This window comes from Pseudorca crassidens, chromosome 1, assembly GCF_039906515.1.
Source record: "Pseudorca crassidens isolate mPseCra1 chromosome 1, mPseCra1.hap1, whole genome shotgun sequence".
NCBI lineage: Eukaryota > Metazoa > Chordata > Mammalia > Artiodactyla > Delphinidae > Pseudorca > Pseudorca crassidens.
This window is the reverse complement of record NC_090296.1, coordinates 50,303,913-50,321,792: the sequence shown is the minus strand read 5'-3', so window position 1 is coordinate 50,321,792 and position 17,880 is coordinate 50,303,913. Positions and strand designations below refer to the sequence as shown.

The 17,880-nt window shown below is 35.2% G+C and overlaps 1 protein-coding gene across 5 annotated transcripts in view; it reads left to right on the top strand.

Moving 5' to 3' along the window:
- Positions 1–17,880, top strand: part of ATL1 (atlastin GTPase 1) — an 88,523-nt gene that overhangs the window by 48,779 nt on the left and 21,864 nt on the right. For all 5 annotated transcript variants that reach the window (XM_067736304.1, XM_067736311.1, XM_067736297.1 and 2 more), the window contains 5 exons: positions 531–778; positions 2,793–2,927; positions 3,393–3,497; positions 8,807–8,857; positions 10,985–11,041. In XM_067736304.1, coding sequence (XP_067592405.1) covers positions 531–778; positions 2,793–2,927; positions 3,393–3,497; positions 8,807–8,857; positions 10,985–11,041 — 596 coding nt within the window. The remainder of the gene's footprint in view (positions 1–530; positions 779–2,792; positions 2,928–3,392; positions 3,498–8,806; positions 8,858–10,984; positions 11,042–17,880) is intronic.

Genomic DNA, 17,880 nt, shown 5'->3' with positions numbered 1-17,880 from the left:
AGGTATAATTTTAGACAATTAAGAGTCTAGGATTTTGTAGGTGGGTTGCATGCATTGGACGGAGCTGAACTGGGTGCTTTAGAGATTTATTCCAGTTTCAAGAATATGTGATTTTGAGTCCCTCTGTGTATTTCCGCATATGCATGTTCAGCTTTAAGAAGTGTTGCAAGGATCTTTCATGTGAATAACTAAACTTATTTCTAAGGGATTAAGTGTAAACTAAGGCTATTTTATTCTTCTCCAAAAGTAGAGCCCTTTGCTTTGATTTTTTTTTCTTACTCAGCAAACAGAGATCTCTGCACTGATTTAGAGCTTTCTTAAAAATAAAATTCTGTTTGATTTGGCCACTTGATCAGAAAGACCAGATGTAAGTCGGAGATATGGTGTAAATGACATCAATATATGTCAATAAAATGAGCATTTCTAATTCCACTGTGCTCCTGTTTCAGAGGTTTGAATGTTGAGAGGTACATATACATTTCCTGTGTTTTGAGATAATTTGCTGAATAAATTCTTATTTTATTCAATAGGCGGCTTTTCAGAAAAGGGGTATGAATGGAGCTCTGAAGAGGAAGAGCCAGTGAAAAAGGCAGGACCAGTCCAAGTCCTCATTGTCAGAGATGACCATTCCTTTGAATTAGATGAAACTGCACTAAATCGGATCCTTCTCTCAGAGGCTATCAGGGACAAGGAGGTCGTTGCTGTATCTGTTGCTGGAGCATTTAGAAAAGGAAAATCATTCCTGATGGACTTCATGTTGAGATACATGTATAAGCAGGTAGGGAAGAGGTGCTTTGAAAAGTTTTCTGATTTCTGTGCTTTTATGACTTTGTGTTTTTATTTAGTAGTAGTGTCCAATATTTCCATTATTATGTTCCCTAAAGATGAACTAGTTTAATAATGCTATCGTGTAACCATTCCAACTTTGGTGCTGTCGGCACCAAACTATATAGGCCACTTTTGTCTGAAGCCACTTTGCTACATTTCCCTTAGAACGTAACTTATTTTTTAAGCTCTTTTGAAAAGAGACAAGTACAGTGATACGGTTATAAACTTTACATGTTAAATAGTGTTTAAAATGTCAAATAACTTTTGTCATAATTTTTATTATAATCATTTTCCCCCCAACATTTATTATGACATTTTTCATGCATGCAGCAGAGTTAAAAGAATTTTACCGTAGACACCTGGATAAGCACTACCTAGATTCTACCATTAACATTAATATTCTTGCTTTATCACATGTGTCTCCAGCTATTCTTCCCTGTTTCAATCCATTGCTCCATCTTATTTTTTGGTTCATTTCAAAGTAAATTGTTGACTTCAGTATGCTTCCCTATAAATATTTCAATATACATCATTATTATATATTTCAGTATTTATTTAGTTTTTTTCTTTTGTTGTAAAATTTACATATAGTTACATGCACCAATCTGAAGTGTACATTTGCTTTTTTTTGAAAATGTAAATACCTGTGTAGCCCCAAAACCTATCAAGTGTATCTTGCTGTTATTCCACAAAGTTCTGTTATCTTTTCCCACTCAGTCTCACCCTTAACCCACCCCCAAAGGCAGCCAACAGTGTCATAACATTTGAGACAATAGTGTGGCATAGAAAGGAGACTTTAAGGGGCCTAGGATCAACCAAAAGCAGAAGAATAAATAGGAGATTACAGTCGGGGAACAGAAGGTTAGGAGTAGAGAGCACACCAGTATTTTTTTTCTACCCTTTTACCCTTAGTAATTCGGGTGCCAATATGAATGTTGAGGCAGAATAGACATACTACCCAAAGAAACTTTGTATTATGCATTTATATCATAATTCTCCATTTCGGATTGATCTTTTATAGGTAGGGTATTTTTGAACAACTTGGTAATGTTAACTTTAACATCTTCTATCTCTAGCCTCAGTCCAAACAAATTAAGAACAGAACAACCAAAATACTTCCAGGCTTTGAAAGCAAACAAAATTCTTACCACTTTCTATTTCTATCATACCAACATTAGTACACACTTAACGTAGGTGGGAAAATTGAGTGAACAAAATTAGTATACTTTCCATTCTTTGGGATTATATAGCTTTAGGCATATTCATAATTTTAACTGTGCGATAAACATTACAATGGAATACTCAATAACCCTTGTCATGTTGCTTATGTTAAATAGCATTTGCTCAGATTAAAGTGTAACAGATTTGTTTTTGTTTTTTTTTTTACTAGGTGCTTCTCCTCCTGCTGTTCGCTCCCTCCTCCCCCAATAGCAAAACATTTGTGTATATTATTATTGTGTATATCCTGACATAATATGCTCTCTCATACCTTTATTTCTTTGTTTCTGGAATGTCCTCCCTGAGTTTGCTCACCTGGAAAGTTCCTAAACATCCTTCAAGTCTTAGCTGTAATATCACTTCTCCTATGAAGTCTTAACTGACCAAGAGTTAGTTGTTTCTTTTCCTATGCTTCCATGTATATCTAATATACATGCCCATTTTGGCATGCATATAGTGCATCATAATGGTTTGTTAGCATGTCTGTCCCCCTGTTAGGCTGTGAGCTTCCGCTTATCTGGAATGGTATCTTTGTATCCCCAGGATGTAGCATAAAATATGACAGATGGTTGCTCCTTCATAATTATTTTTTGGATGAGTAAATAAAGTAATTGTATCAATATAATAGATGTGCATACGTTGTTTCCTTTTGTCTAGAGTTGGAGAGGGATACAAACTGGTATGGATGAGTTGAAGAACCTGTACTACATATGTAGTTCAATATCATAGACTTTCTTAATTTATAGGAATCAGTTGATTGGGTTGGAGATTACAATGAACCATTGACTGGCTTTTCGTGGAGAGGTGGGTCTGAACGAGAGACCACGGGAATCCAGATATGGAGTGAAATCTTCCTTATCAATAAACCTGACGGTAAAAAGGTATGGTGTGAACTTCTTAAAGAAAATTGAGTTTTCACTTGCCAACAGTTACCACTTTTCAGGATCCTCCAAAATGCTCTTTTGAAAACTAATTGTGACCGCTTGACATGAAGTTTAAAAGGGAAGTGGGTAGCATCCTATTTCATGTTCCCAGTTTCCCTTTCTACTGATCACAGAAGGCAAAATCATAGGGACAATAGAACAGCAGATCAGCTAGCTAACATCTATATTTTGTTTCAGTGCTATTTCTGTTATGTTGGATTACCAGTGAAAATTAATCATTATACTAGTCAGCAGGTAATTAATATTTTTATTTTCAGTGGCATTCATGGCACATGTGAAAAATTACCTATTAAGTATTCATTGCTAATGGTTTGCTTTAGTTCTTACGGTGTTAACTTTGTAGTAACCCTAATACCCTGCATGTTCTATAAAATATCAATAATGTACTCTACTTGCCTATAGGTTGCAGTGCTATTGATGGATACTCAGGGAACCTTTGATAGTCAGTCAACTTTGAGAGATTCGGCCACAGTATTTGCCCTTAGCACAATGATCAGCTCAATACAGGTATGGAATAAAATAAATCCATTTTGATGGATGTTTCTTTAAATAAAAATTATGAATATATGTATTTCTATATACATGTGGTAGTGAGACAAACAACAGAAATGGTAAATTATATCTATTATTTGACTCAATTAGCATACCAGTTCTTATGATTTCCTTAAGAGTGGAATTGTTTTATTACTATCATCTAATTTCTGATCAGTTTTCAAATTGCCTGCTTTAGTCAGAAAATGTTATATTGTCTTATTGATAATTTTTTCTATTTCAAGCCTACAATAAAGTCAATAATATTAAATCTTATAATGTGTGTAGATACACTGAAACTACCTATTATTAGTTACATTTAATGAAATAAGATTTATAAATGCAAATTTTGTTTTATATAGCCAGTAGAAACATTTATATATGTTCACAACTTTTTATAGTATCTTAATGTGCATTTAGGAAAGTAAATGTCTTTCTTTCCTTTTTTCCTCTCTCTTTTTTTAAGTATTGTTTTTGAAGTTATTGTGTGCTTTATAAATTGTCCTGAAAGTCCTTGAGGGTTTTACTATGATCACAGAACACATAGCCTAAAAATTTTAAGACAATTTTTAGATTTTCTATTCACCAGAAAGAGCAAGAAGAGACAGTAACCAAGAAGCAGACCATCAAAGAAAGGTAAAATAGTTTTAAAAGGTAGGAAAGGCAAAGTGGTTAGGATGAGTAAGTCAAAGCTGAAATTATAAGTATGTGGGGAGAATGGAGCTAGTGAACCGGCAACCAGGGCATTATGTGTAGTTAGGACAGTGAAAGGATGGATAGAAGGAAGACTGAATTTTTTTGTAAAGGACTTTAAAATAAGTCATGATTATAACCTATGATTACCTAGCTTTTTAAAAAAATTATTATATAAGTTTCAGGTGTATAGCATTATAGTTCAACATCTGTATACAGTGATCACCACCACAAGTCTAGTTACTACCCATCACTATACAGTTACCCCCTTTATCCATTTTGCCCAGCCCTCACCCCCCTTCTCCCCAGGTAACCACTAATCTGATCTCTATGAGTTCATTTTTATTTTATTTGTTCATTTTGTTTTTGTTTTTAGATTCCACTTATGAGTAAAATCACATGGTATTTGTCTTTATCCATATGATCTATTTCATTTAGCATAATACCATCAAGGTCCATCCATGTTGTCACAAAGTCTGGATTTCCTTCTTTTTTATGGCCAAGTAGTATTCCAGTGTGTGGTGTGTGTGTGTGTGTGTGTGTGTGTGTGTGTGTGTTACATCTTCATTATCCATTCATCCATTGTTGTATGCTAAAGGTGTTTCCATATCTTGGCTATTGTAAATAATGTTGAACATAGGGGTGCGTATATCCTTTTGAATATTGTTTTCATGCTTTTCAGGTAAATACCCAGATGTGGAATTGCTGGGTCATATGGTAGTTCTGTTCTGAACTTTTTGAAGAATCTCCATACTGTTTTCCCTAGTGGCTGCACAAATTAACAATCCCACCAACAGTGTATGAGGGTTCCCTTTTCTCCACATCCTCTCCAACATGTATTATTTCTTATCTTTTCAATAATAGCCATTCTAACAGGTGGGAGGTGGTATCTCATTGTGGTTTGTTTTGCATTTCCCTGAGAATTAGTGATGTTGAACATCTTTTCTTGTGCCTGTTGGCCATTTGTATGTCTTCTTTTGGAAAATGTTTATTCAGATCCTCTGCCCATTTTTTAATTGGGTTGTTTGATGCTGAGTTGTATGAGTTCTTTATATATTTTGGATATTAGCCCCTTATTGGATATATGATTTGCAAATATCTTCTCCCATTCAGTAGGTTACCTTTACGTTTTAATGATGGTTTCCTTCACTCTGCAAAAGCTTTTCAGTTTGATATAGTCCCATTTGTTTATTTTAACTTTTGTTTCCCTTGCTTTTCAAATCAGATCCACAAAAGCATAACTAAGACAGATGCCAGTGAGGTTACCACCTGCGTTTTCTTCTAGGAATTTTATGGTTTAAGGTCTTACATTCAAGTCTTTAATCCACTTTGAGTTAATATTTGTGTGTGGTGTAAGATAGTGGTCTTGTTTCATTCTTTTGCTTGTGGCTGTCCAGTTTTTCCAGCACCATTTATTGAAGAGACTGTCCTTTCTCTTTTTTGTACATTCTTTGCTCCTTTATCATAGATTACTTGTCCATATATGTATAGGTTTATTTCTGGGTTTTCAATTCCATTCCATTTATTTATGTGTCTTTTTTGTGCCAGTACCATGCTATTTTGATTACTATAGCTTTGTAATAAAGTTTAAAATCAGGGAGTGTGATACCTCCAGATTTGTTCTTCTTTCTCAAGATTGTTTTGACTATTCAGGGGCTTCTTTGATTCCATACAAATGTTAGAATTATTTGTTCTAGTTCTATAAAGTATGCATTTGGCATTTTGATAGGGATTTCATTGAATCTATAGATTGCTTTGGGTAGTATGAACATTTTAACAATATTAAATACATGAGGACTGAATATCTTTCCATTTTTTGGTGTCTTTAACTTTTTAATCAGTGACATATAGTTTTCAGTGTACAGGTTTTTCATCTCCTTGGTTAAATCTACTCCTAGGTATTTTATTCTTATTGATGCAATTGTAAATGGAATTGTTTTCTTAATTTCTTTTTCAGATAGTTTATTATTAGTATACAGAAATGCCACGGGTTTCTGTATATTGATTTTGTATCCCATGACTTTACTGAATTCATTTATTAGTTCTAACAGGTTTTTCTGTTGTTGTTAGAGTCTTCAGGGTTTTCTATATATAGTATCATGAAGTAGCAAACAGTGACAGTTTTACTTCTTCTTTTCCAGTTTAGATGCCATTTATTTTTCTTGCCTAATTGCTGTAGCTAGGACTTCAAACACAATGTTGAATAACAGTGGCAAGAGTGGGCATCCTTGTTTTGTTCCTGATCTTAGAGAAAAAGCTTTCAGCCTTTTGCCTTGAGTACGATGTTAGCTCTGGGTTTGTCATATATAGCCTTTGTTATGTTGAGGTACATTTCCTCTATATATCCACTTTGTTGAGAGTTTTTATCATAAATGGAAGAATTTTGTCAGATGCTTTTTCTGCATCTATTGAGATGATCATATGATTTTTAACCTTCATTTTCTCAATGTAATGTGTCGTGTTGAATGATTTGTGGATGTTAAGTCATCATTGCATCCCTGGAATAAATCCCACGTAGTTATGGTGTATGACCCTTTTAATGTATTGTTGGATTCAGTTTGCTGATATTTTGTTGAGGATTTTTGTACCTATATTCATCAGGGATATTGGCCTGTAGTTTCCTTTTTTGTGGTGTCCTTCTCTGGTTTTGGTGTCAGGATAATGCTGGCTTCGTAAGATGTGTTTGGAAGATTTTCCTCCTCTTCAATTTTTTGGAATATTTTTAGAAAGCTAGGTATTAAATCTTCTTTGGATGTTTTATAGAATTTGCCAATGAAGCCATCTGGTCCTGGGCTTTTGCATGTTGGGAGATTTTTGACTCCTGTTTCAATCCCTTATTAATAATCAGTTTATTCAGACTTTTTTTTCTTCATGATTCAGTCTTGGAAGATTGCATGTTTCTAGAAATTTATCCATTTCTTATAGGTTGTCCAATTTGTTGGCATATAACTGTTCATAGTGGTCTCTTATGATCTTTTGTATTTCTGTGGTATCAGTAGTAATTTCTCCTCTTTCATTTCTGATTTTATTTATTTGAGCCCTCTCTCTCTTTTTCTCTTGGTTAGTCTAGCTAATGACTTGTTGATTTTATTTTTTCAACTACCTCTTAGTTTCATTGATGTTTTCTATTTTTTGTTTTAGTCTCTATTTTATTTATTTCTGCTCTGATCCTTATTATTTCCTTCCTTCTGCTAACTTTGGGCTTTGTTTGTTCTTTTTTCTAGTCTTTTTAGGTGTAAAGTTAGATTGTTTATTCAGGATTTTTCTTGTTTTTTTGAGGTAGGCCTATATTGCTATGAACTTCCTTCTCAGAAGCATTTTTGCCACATCTCATAGATTTTGGTATGTTGTATTTCTGCTCTCATATATCTTTATGTTTTTTAAAATTTCTTAGATTTCTTTGATGGTCCACTGGTTATTCAGTAGCACATTGTTTAATCTCAGCATTTTTGTGGGTTTTTCCCCGTTTTTTTCCCTTGTGATTGGTTTCAAGTCTCATACCATTGTGGTTGGAGAAGCTGCTTGATATGATTTCATTCTTCTTTGAATTTATTAATATTTGTTTTGTGACCTAACATATAATCTGTCCTAGGGAATGTTCCATGTTCACTTGTGAAGTATGTGTATTCTGCTGCTTTTTGATGGAATGATCTTTATATATCTATTAAGTCAATCTGATCTAATGTATTGTTTAAGTCCAGTGTTTCCTTATTGATTCTCTGTCTGGTTGATCTATTCATTAATGTAGGTGTAAGACTAACTTTTAAAAATATACTTCTTAATTTAATTAGCCTTTAAAATACCAACTTAATATCTAACTTCTTCATAGTCAACAGTATGTGCAATTTACACAAGTCAATTAAAACCAGATTGATTTTCCCTTTTAAATATTTACTATTTATATTTTTCCTGGAGACATTAGATATTTTTGCTGAAAACTCTAAGTCCTTTGTAATGACTATTTTTTGTTATTATCTGAGAAGTGGTCTGTTATTTAAATAAGTACACAAAGTATACTGTTTGTATCAGTACATAAACATATAAACATCATTAACTTTTCTTTGAAGTTACTGATATTAATCCTCCTCCTTAGAAAAAAAGAATTTCACCTTAATGCTGTGATCTGTTCGTGAAGCAGTAATGCATATGTTTGAGGATGTAAGCATGATATTCAGAACTTAACTTCCATGTGATGGAGCTTTCTATAGACTTAAATAATTGATTGTAAAGAAGCCAACATAATTTTTCAAGACAAAATTTTATATATGGGTTATTAAGATCTAGATTATTATTATTTTCATATGCCTGTAAGAATGATTATTTTATTACTAATTGTTGAATTAGGTTCATAAAATAATTTTAATGTTCTGTCGCCAAATCAGGTAGCTACTGTATTTCTGGAAAAATTTTATGATCATTGCACATTATTTATTGTCTCTCAGGCTTTCTTTACTCCTCTCTCAAGGTCTTATAAATATATGTGAGAGAGTTTGATTTTGTGAAATTGATATTTCAAAAAATAGAGAATAACAAAATAAGTGCTTAGTATGCTGCTAATTATTTTCTCATTTTGACTTTATTTCTTAATCAAGGTATATAACTTATCTCAAAATGTGCAGGAGGATGATCTTCAGCACCTTCAGGTAACAATATTCACAGTCTCTTTTGTATATCTAGTAATCTTTTGGGCATGTACAGCAGAACTTTAGGATTTTGGGGGGTCTTTTTGTACTTGGAAAACATAACAGTCAGAAAGATTTAAAAACATAACCAAATGGAGGTTGTCCCATTTCCAGGTTTCTAGTTCTAGCCCTGTATGATTATATTCTTTCTAATTCAGTTTTCAAAGTCCTTTGTTTCAGTAAAGCTATTTGCTGTCAACCCTGTATATGGAAAAATATATGGCAAATTAGAGTGGAGAAAGAACCTTTGGTTTAAAAATGACCCAGAATGTGAAGTTGAAGTCCTATGGTCAGGGATTTAATAATTGTTAGTATGATATCAGTTGTATGCCAGATTTTTCTTCCTGTGGGCCGCTTTATAGCTAAGAACTATGGGGGACTACCTGATGATTACTCATAGAATTCTATTTTAGATCTGAAAAAGATCTCAGTGACACCTAATTTATCCTTAATATTTTATGGATGAGAAATTTTTTTCTGAAAAAAAAATGACTTGCCTAAACTCATGTGGCTAGTAAGTGGCAGAGTGGGAATAGAAATTTGATCATCTGATTGGACTCGGTGCTTCTTCCACTCTCCAAGCAGCATTTAAATCTCAAATAAGTAGAAGATTAGATGTTTCCTAAAGATAGTTTGCATCTTTGTCTACTCTTTTTCAATTCATGTTATTCTTGGCTACATAGAAAAACCTATTGTTTCTTTGATAGTTTTCCTCTGCATATTTTATAGAAAATTTTGCTTTCAATGTATTATTTTATCTTGCCAATAAGAGCCCTGTGCAGTTTAACAAATAACAAAGGATGATAATGCAGGGTGATCTGTGAGAGTGGAAATATCATTTGGAGTTCACATCTAGCATTACCCCCAAATATGTTTCTAGTACATCACACTGACCATTTATGACAAATAGACAATATGCCAAATTGTTAGATGTTTCCTAGAATGAGTGCAATTGCTTCTTTAGGCATGTGTCATAACCTAGCCAGTTGCTTTCCAAGTTAATGACATGGCACTGTTCAATACCAGTTTAGGATTTCTTAAAAAGGACTGATTTGGGGCTTTGATATTAAGTGATAGTTTTTGAGATCATTTAAAAATTTTCCTGTAAATGACAACACCTCATCCTTCCTCAAAAAAGATTGTGAATTCAAATTATGTTGTAAATGATTCTAATGAGAATGAGTAATGATTCTAATCCCTGGACCTGCTGCCTTTTAGACATATTCTAGACTTTCATTTAATCACTCTAATCAGATGCCTAGTTATTACCATTTGCTTTCTAGATTTCCATAGTTTTCACAGGGGAGGCAGTGTGGTACTTTGGGGGCTATTCTAAAGGGGCAAAGGAGGGGAATCCTCTGTGTCGGCATCCTTCCCCAGCTCTGAGAAGCCTCTGTGGCTTGGTACTCTCGTGTGATGAAGCGGCATTTCCTGTGTACATATGGGGAAATCCACCTGGCCAGTCTGGACGGAACTCTCACCAGAGGCCCAATCACAATCACCCCCTCAAGTCTATGTTCTCCAAAACCTTACATTTCTGGCAACACAAAATGATATGGTACCTCTCAATTGGGAGCAATAAAAAAATAAAAGAAGTTGGTGTATTTGATTCTTCACTTCTTAAACCAAATGCCTGTGTGTCTTTGTAATGATCAAGACCATTGGGACATTAAATTTCCTCTGGCAACAACAGTAAATTATCCTACTTAGTTTATAGCTCTCTGGTCTAATCTATGAAAGTTTTGCTTTGAAAGGTCATTTAACATGTTTCTTTGTCCCCCATCTTCCCCACAAAAAAAATTGTCCTACATTTTAGATATAAAAGGTGTTACCTTTAAAATGGAAACTTCATTTTTAAAATGTACTTTATGTCCTTAATTTTCAAATATATAATTACTGTAGCTCTGCTTTATCTAATAGTTACTTAAAATGATTATTTTAATCTTAATAATACAGTATTACGTTACAGCTAGAGAAAAAAATTAGTGGAAGAAAACCAAGAAGTAAAACTTTGCAGATACTGAAGTTTTCTCTCTCTGTGTGTGTGTGTGTGTGTGTGTGTGTGTGTGTGTGTGATTTTCCTTGTAGCTTTTCACTGAGTATGGCAGGCTGGCAATGGAGGAAACATTCCTGAAGCCATTTCAGGTGAGTGGGTATAAAATGATGATAAATTCTTATTAGAGTTTCCTGAAGATTATAACCAGGTATACTAACTAAGAGGGTCATGTTTCTTTCTCCATTCACAATAGCAAAAAAGAAAAAAAAGCTTTGATAGTTAACTACCAAAATCCAAAATATAAAGACCTTTATGGAGAAAATATTTCCAAAGTTGCGTTAAAGATCATAAAGGAAAATTTATACAAACCAGAGAGATATAATATGATTCCAGACAGGATGATTTAATGTTGTAGAGAATTTATTTTTCCCCAGATTAACCAATAAACTCAGTGCAATTCCAATTAAAACTACAACAGGATTTTTTGAGAAATTCAACACATTTTTCTATAACTTATATGGAAAAATTAAGTTCTCTTTTGATCTGTCAGTTTTTAAAAAGAAAATCCAAATTGGGGGATTGAATACATACTAGAAAACCATAGCAATGAAAATGGTGTGATTCTGCACAGATACGAGAAAAACAGATGAAACTAAACAGAGTTCAGAAATATCCCTCTATATATAGAAACGTAGTATGCAGTAGAGGTCATGTCATAAACCAGTGGGAAATGGATGGATTAATAGCTGGGGTTTGGAAAAACTAATTCACTTTTTGAAGAAAAAGTTGAATTTCTACTGAACACCATATGTGGAAGAGAGCTCCAGTTGTATTAAAGAACTAAATATGAAATTTAAAACTATAAAGTTAATAGAATAAAATACTGGAGAATATCCTTCTGACCTGGGGTGAAGAAACAGTTATTCACTAAGACCCCCCCCCACTAAAAAAAATGTAGTAAAAAATTGATGGATATTACTATATCAGAATAAAGTATTTCTATTTATCAGGAGACTCTATAAGCAAAGTAACTGGATTGGTAGAAGATAATGACAATGTCAAAAGTCAACAAGGGATTAATATGTAGAATGTGCAAGGAAGTTTTGCAAATAAGACTGGGATGCCCATCAAAAATAGGCAAAGGAACCGCTACACACCTATTAGAATGGCCAAATTTCAGAGCACTGACAACACCACATGCTCCACAAATGAGGATGTACAGCAACAGGAACTCTCATAAATTTCTGGTGGAAATGCAAAATGGTACAGCCACTTTCAAAGATAGTTTGGTAATTTCTTAAAAAACTAAACCTACTCTTTCCATACAATCCAGTGATTGTGTTTTTGGTATTTACCCAAAGGAGTTGAAAACTTATGTCCACATAAAATCTGCACACAGATGTTTTTAGCAGCTTTATACATAATTGCCCAAACTTGTAAGCAACCAAGATGTCCTTCAGTAAGTGAATGGATATTTAAACTGTGGTACATCCAGATGATGGAATGTTATTCAACACAAAAGAAAAGAAATGAGCTATCAGCCACAAAAAGCCATGGAGAAATCTTAAATGCGCATTAGTAAACAAAAGAAATCAATCTGAGAAGGCTACACACTGTATGATTCCAACTATATGATATTCTGGAAGAGGCAAAACCATAGAGACAATAAAGAGATGAGTGGTTTTGGGGTGGGCCGAAGGTGCAGCATGAGGGGCAGAGAAAAGAACAGGCAGAGCACAGAGGATTTGGGGGGCAGTGAAAATACTCTATAAGATATTATAATGATGGATATATGTCATTATACATTTGTCCTAACCCATAGAGTACAACACTAAGAGTGAACCCTAAGATAAACTATGGACTTTGAGCGATTATGATGTCAATGTAGGTTCATTCTTGCTTAAAAATATATATATACCATTCTAGCGAGTGATGTTGATAGTGGGAGAGGCTATGCGTGTGTTGGGACAGGTGGTATATATATGGCAAACCTTTATACCTTCCTCTCAGTTTTACTAAAAGAAGGTCTTAAAAAAATCCCAAGCCATTCACAAATGATAAACTGAACTTAATAAAAAAAATTAGGCAATGGATGTATAGACAATTAACAGAAAGGAAACCTGAATGGCTAACACATTTTCTAAGGGATGTTAGGTCTTATTGATAATCAGTTAAAGATTAAAACAATGAGATACCACTTTATACTCATTAGATAGGCAAAAAGTAGAACATGGGGATAAATATGAAATGATAGCTAGGATTTGAGTAAATGGGAACACTCAAGCCCTGTTGGTTAAAGTGCGGATTGGAGCAACCATTCTGTGGAGCAGGGCAAATATATAAGGATACTCACTGTGGCACTGATAGAGTTGTAGTAGCAGGAAGTTGTAGGCAACTTAGGTGTCCATCACCAGAAGAACAGATACATAAAATAGGGTGAAAAGCATACTCTGAAATATTTTGCAACATCCAAACGCAATGAACCCAAAGTATAGAGTGGCATGAGTAAAGTGTTAAAATTAATACTGAATTAAGTAGGGAAAAAGTTTGAGTTCTATAGCATGATACTATGTGTGATTTTAAAACTTCTACATACACAAAATAATATATGTTAGAATAAGTGTGGTTGAGAGCAGACAGTTGAGGAATGGGAGTGGGAATCTGGGAAAAAATATGATAAAGTAAAACAAGAAAGGGACCTTTGCATGGAGAGATGTTGGTGTGCTGTGACGGAAGGAGTATGAATCTCTCCTCTCACATCTGGCGAAGCAGGTGGGGAGAGGAGTTGATATAGAATGAAATAAGTCCCTGCATACCATCTTCTGTGTGGTTTACAATACCCGTTAGACTCTGTTGTCTTTTTTAGAAATCATTCATCACGTTGATAGTTGAAGTGTTGTATAGTGATTAGGCTATTTGCTTTGACTTTTCTCTTTTCTGAACTTGCTACCTCAGGACTCATTGACATAGATTGGGTAACTCCAGAGTAAATTCTGGAAAGGAGTTTTCAGTCTTACCAGCAGATGTCACTGCTTCTTATACTTTGCTAGATAAACTAAAACCAAAAGAGACAAACCGGTGCTCTGTTGATAGATAGATGGATAGATAGGCAGGCAAACAGGCCTTCGGTAAAACAAAACAAAACTAAACTAACTAACAAAAAACAACAAACTGAAAACAATAGAAAAAACTTTAAGAGATCACTACTTGTTGGTAAATTGTTGGCGTTACAAATGTCAATGAAAAGAAAAAGTTTTGACTGAATGAGTCAACAGTGACTCCTGAACAGGTTTGGACTTATAAATCTAAGTATCTGAAATTGAAATGAGAAACTCGTTAAGTAGCAAAAGTAGCTTCCAAAGCTACTTTAATAATACTTAAGGGACTTCCCTGGTGACGCAGTGGTTAAGAATCCCCCTGCCAATGCAGGGGACACGGGTTCAATCCCTGGTCAGGGAGGATCCCACATGCCGCGGAGCAACTAAGCCCGTGCGCCACAACTACCGAGCCTGCACTCTAGAGCCCATGCGCCACAACAAGAGAAGCCACTGCAACGAGAAGCCCGCACACTGCAACAAAGAGTAGCCCCCGCTTGCCACAACTGAGAAAGCCCAGTGCGCAGCAACAAAGACCCAACACAGCCAAAAATAAATAAATAAATTTATTTAAAAAAATAATATTTAAAATTAAAGCAACCAAATTCAAGACAAAAATACTACACATCATGAAATTAAAAGATAAAATGCAAATATACTTAAATCTTAGAACATTTAAGATATCAGCAAAATAATTCACATTTAAATTAGAAAAAATTCCAAAATAAAATAACTTTTAAATAAAAATTTAATTAATTTCAGCAGTTCTTTCAGCAGGTCAGTTTCTACTCTCTTCTATCTGAGAAGATAGTTTTATTTATTTGGATAAAATTGTGGAGAAATTTTAAATACTGCCTGAGAAAATGAAGTAAGGGGCAATAATATTTTTAAAATAATAATTTTTACTAAAACTAAATTTAACAAATTTAAAATAGAAGAATTCTTAACTCTGAAACAGAGTGAAATTATAAATAATAAACAAGATCTGTCTCAGGCAGCAAAAGTGAGGGCAATTAGCCAATGAAATGAATAGCTGAATTAAGAGATTAATTGGATTCTTAAACCAAAAGCCAATTTATACCAAGCAAACAAAATATGTGTAATTGTATTTTAAAACTATATTTAAAAAAAGAGAACTAAAAGCTAAGTGAATTCAGTTTAAAAGTGATTTTGAAGTGTTAAGTTTAGCCAGTGGTGTGCTGGTTAATGTTTACAACTGACTAGGGAAGCAGGGGAGGTGGGTCTGATTTGTAGCATTTGCTGATTTCTGTGGTGTAAATACTTTTACTGTGGCCAGTTTCAAGCTACCAACATGCTATATAGCTTGTTTACAAACCTGATTTGTAATATTCCTCAAACTGTAATGTCTTCCTTGCAAGCCTATAAAAGCCAGCTGTAAACTACACTCCAGAAGTATAATCCAAATTAAGACATAATATAGCGTTCTCTGAGTGACATTACTTATTTTCTCACTTGCTTTGCTCACTATGAGCACTTGAATCTTAAGTATAATGATCCACTAGGAGCTACCTCATTAATATAACTCTTCTTTAAAAATAACTAGGTTCTTTAGCTTCTCTACCTTAGGACATCAAGAGGTTTGGTTGAGAATGAATACATTTCCATTAATTTAAACATGTAATACCCATACATATTTGACAAGGACTTTAGGTAATAATTTCCAATTTGCTCTAAGGACCTGGTGAAAATATCTCATCAGGTGTGGTAGGAGATTTGTCTCTATTTGGGTCTATGAATTTTTCTTCCTTGGTCATAAGGCCCCACATAGCTCTACAGTGAGATGATTACATCCTTGTGTCGAAATCCTTATTACTTATTACAAAATCCTTATTAGGAGTTTTTCAGATTGTTAGACCTTATTTGAAGTGCACCTTAAATGAACTGTTTCATTTACAGACTGTCTTTCAACACCAAGCAAGACTGGCTTCCTCTAATGCTCTGTGCTAAATGGTCAGCCATTAGTTACTTCTTACGCTGGGAAAGGCTCCTTTTCCATTGCGTGGCTCTACAGCTTTCTCTCTGTGTGCTTGTCATTCATGTTCTCTCAACTCTGCTGGGCTGAGGTAGTGGGGAGGGTTTCCACTTGTTCTATAATGTGGTGATAACAGTAAGTTTGCTGTTGGGCCTGAGCTGAAAAGGATTCCCCAATATGCTGGAAAGTGGACTCTAAGAAGCCTTTATGTCATTAAATGTGCCTTTTGGTTATAGCAGCCCAGGAGTTTACTCTTTAACCATTTCATGTCCTCTAATTATATAGGCTACATCCCCCAATTTACTGAAGTATATTCTCAAGCTTCACTTGAACCAATTTTTTAGATGTCAGTACATTTCCCAGTGGTATTTCTGTATGGTGGGTATCTTTATAAGCCAGTCTACAAAAGCCTGTTTAATCTCAAGTAAATTTAAATACTAGCCATAATATTCCTCAATCCTGGTCCTATTCCTCAATCCTGGTCCCTTTAAGCCAGAGCCTTGAATATATCCAATAATTCCTGCACCTCTCTGAGGCATGGAGCCCTGAGATAGGTTGGTAAGACTGCTGTCAGTATTTAGCTTGTGTGCTAACACAGAAGAGATGGCTTTTAATGAGATCTGCAGCCTTGGTGATAGACACAGAGCAAGATTTTATGAGCACGTAGATTGGAATTACCTGGTGAACTTATTAGTTAGATTTCTGAGCTGTATCCCAGTTCTTTTGAATCAAATCCTTGTGTTGGGACCAGGGAATCATTACTCGCCAGGTCATTCTTTTTTTTTTTTAATTTATTTTTATTTTTGGCTGTGTTGTGTCTTTGTTGCTACACATGGGCATTCTCTAGTTGCAGCTAGCGGGGGCTACTCTTTGTTGCGGTGCGCGGGCTTCTCATTGCTGTAGCTTCTCTTGTTGCGGAGCACGGGCTCTTGGCACGTGGGCTTCAGTAGTTGTGGCACGTGGGCTCAATAGTTGTGGCTCACAGGCTCTAGAGCGCAGGCTCTGTAGTTGTGGCACACGGGCTTAGTTGCTCCACGGCATGTGGGATCTTCCCGGACCAGGGCTCAAACCCGTGGCCCCTGCATTGACAGGCGGATTCTTAACCACTGCGCCACCAGGGAAGCCCCTCGCCAGGTCATTCTTAAGTACATGATATTTGGGGACTGAATTAGCAACTGGGCACACCCCAGCAGAGGATATCTATGATAGGGGAGGTTCTGGTAGCAGAGAGATAGGGTACCATTTATATGTACAGTTCTATGCACAGGTAGTTAGTAAATTAAGATTTGCCTGTAATAGAAAGAAGAATAAACCCTAAAAAAATTTTCTTGCACACAAACTTGAATTCCCTTCTCTTAGAAGCCTATGCTCAAGAATGAAAGATTCTTGAGCATACGTTTTAGGACTAATTACATTTATTCTCTTCTCTTTCATCTTCTCAGTCTTAAGTACTCCATCTCCTGGATTAATTCATCCCAGTTTTCTCCCATAGCATTTTTTTTTTTTTTTTTTTTTTTTTTGCGATACGCGGGCCTCTCACTGTTGTGGCCTCTCCCATTGCGGAGCACAGGCTCCAGACACGCAGGCTCAGCGGCCATGGCTCACGGGCCCAGCCGCTCCACGGCATGTGGGATCTTCCCAGACCGGGATACAAACTCGTGTCCCCTGCATTGGCAGGCGGACTCTCAACCACTGCACCACCAGGGAAGCCCTCCCATAGCATTTTTATTAACCATTTTTATACACTTAAAGGCCCACCAGTACCCTAAACCTTAGAAGCAGATTTGACTCTCCACATACACACACACACAGATGGTAACTATGTGAGGTGATGGAGGTGTTTGCTAACCTGATTGTGTTAATCATTTCACAGTATATAGGTATCTCGAATCATCACGTT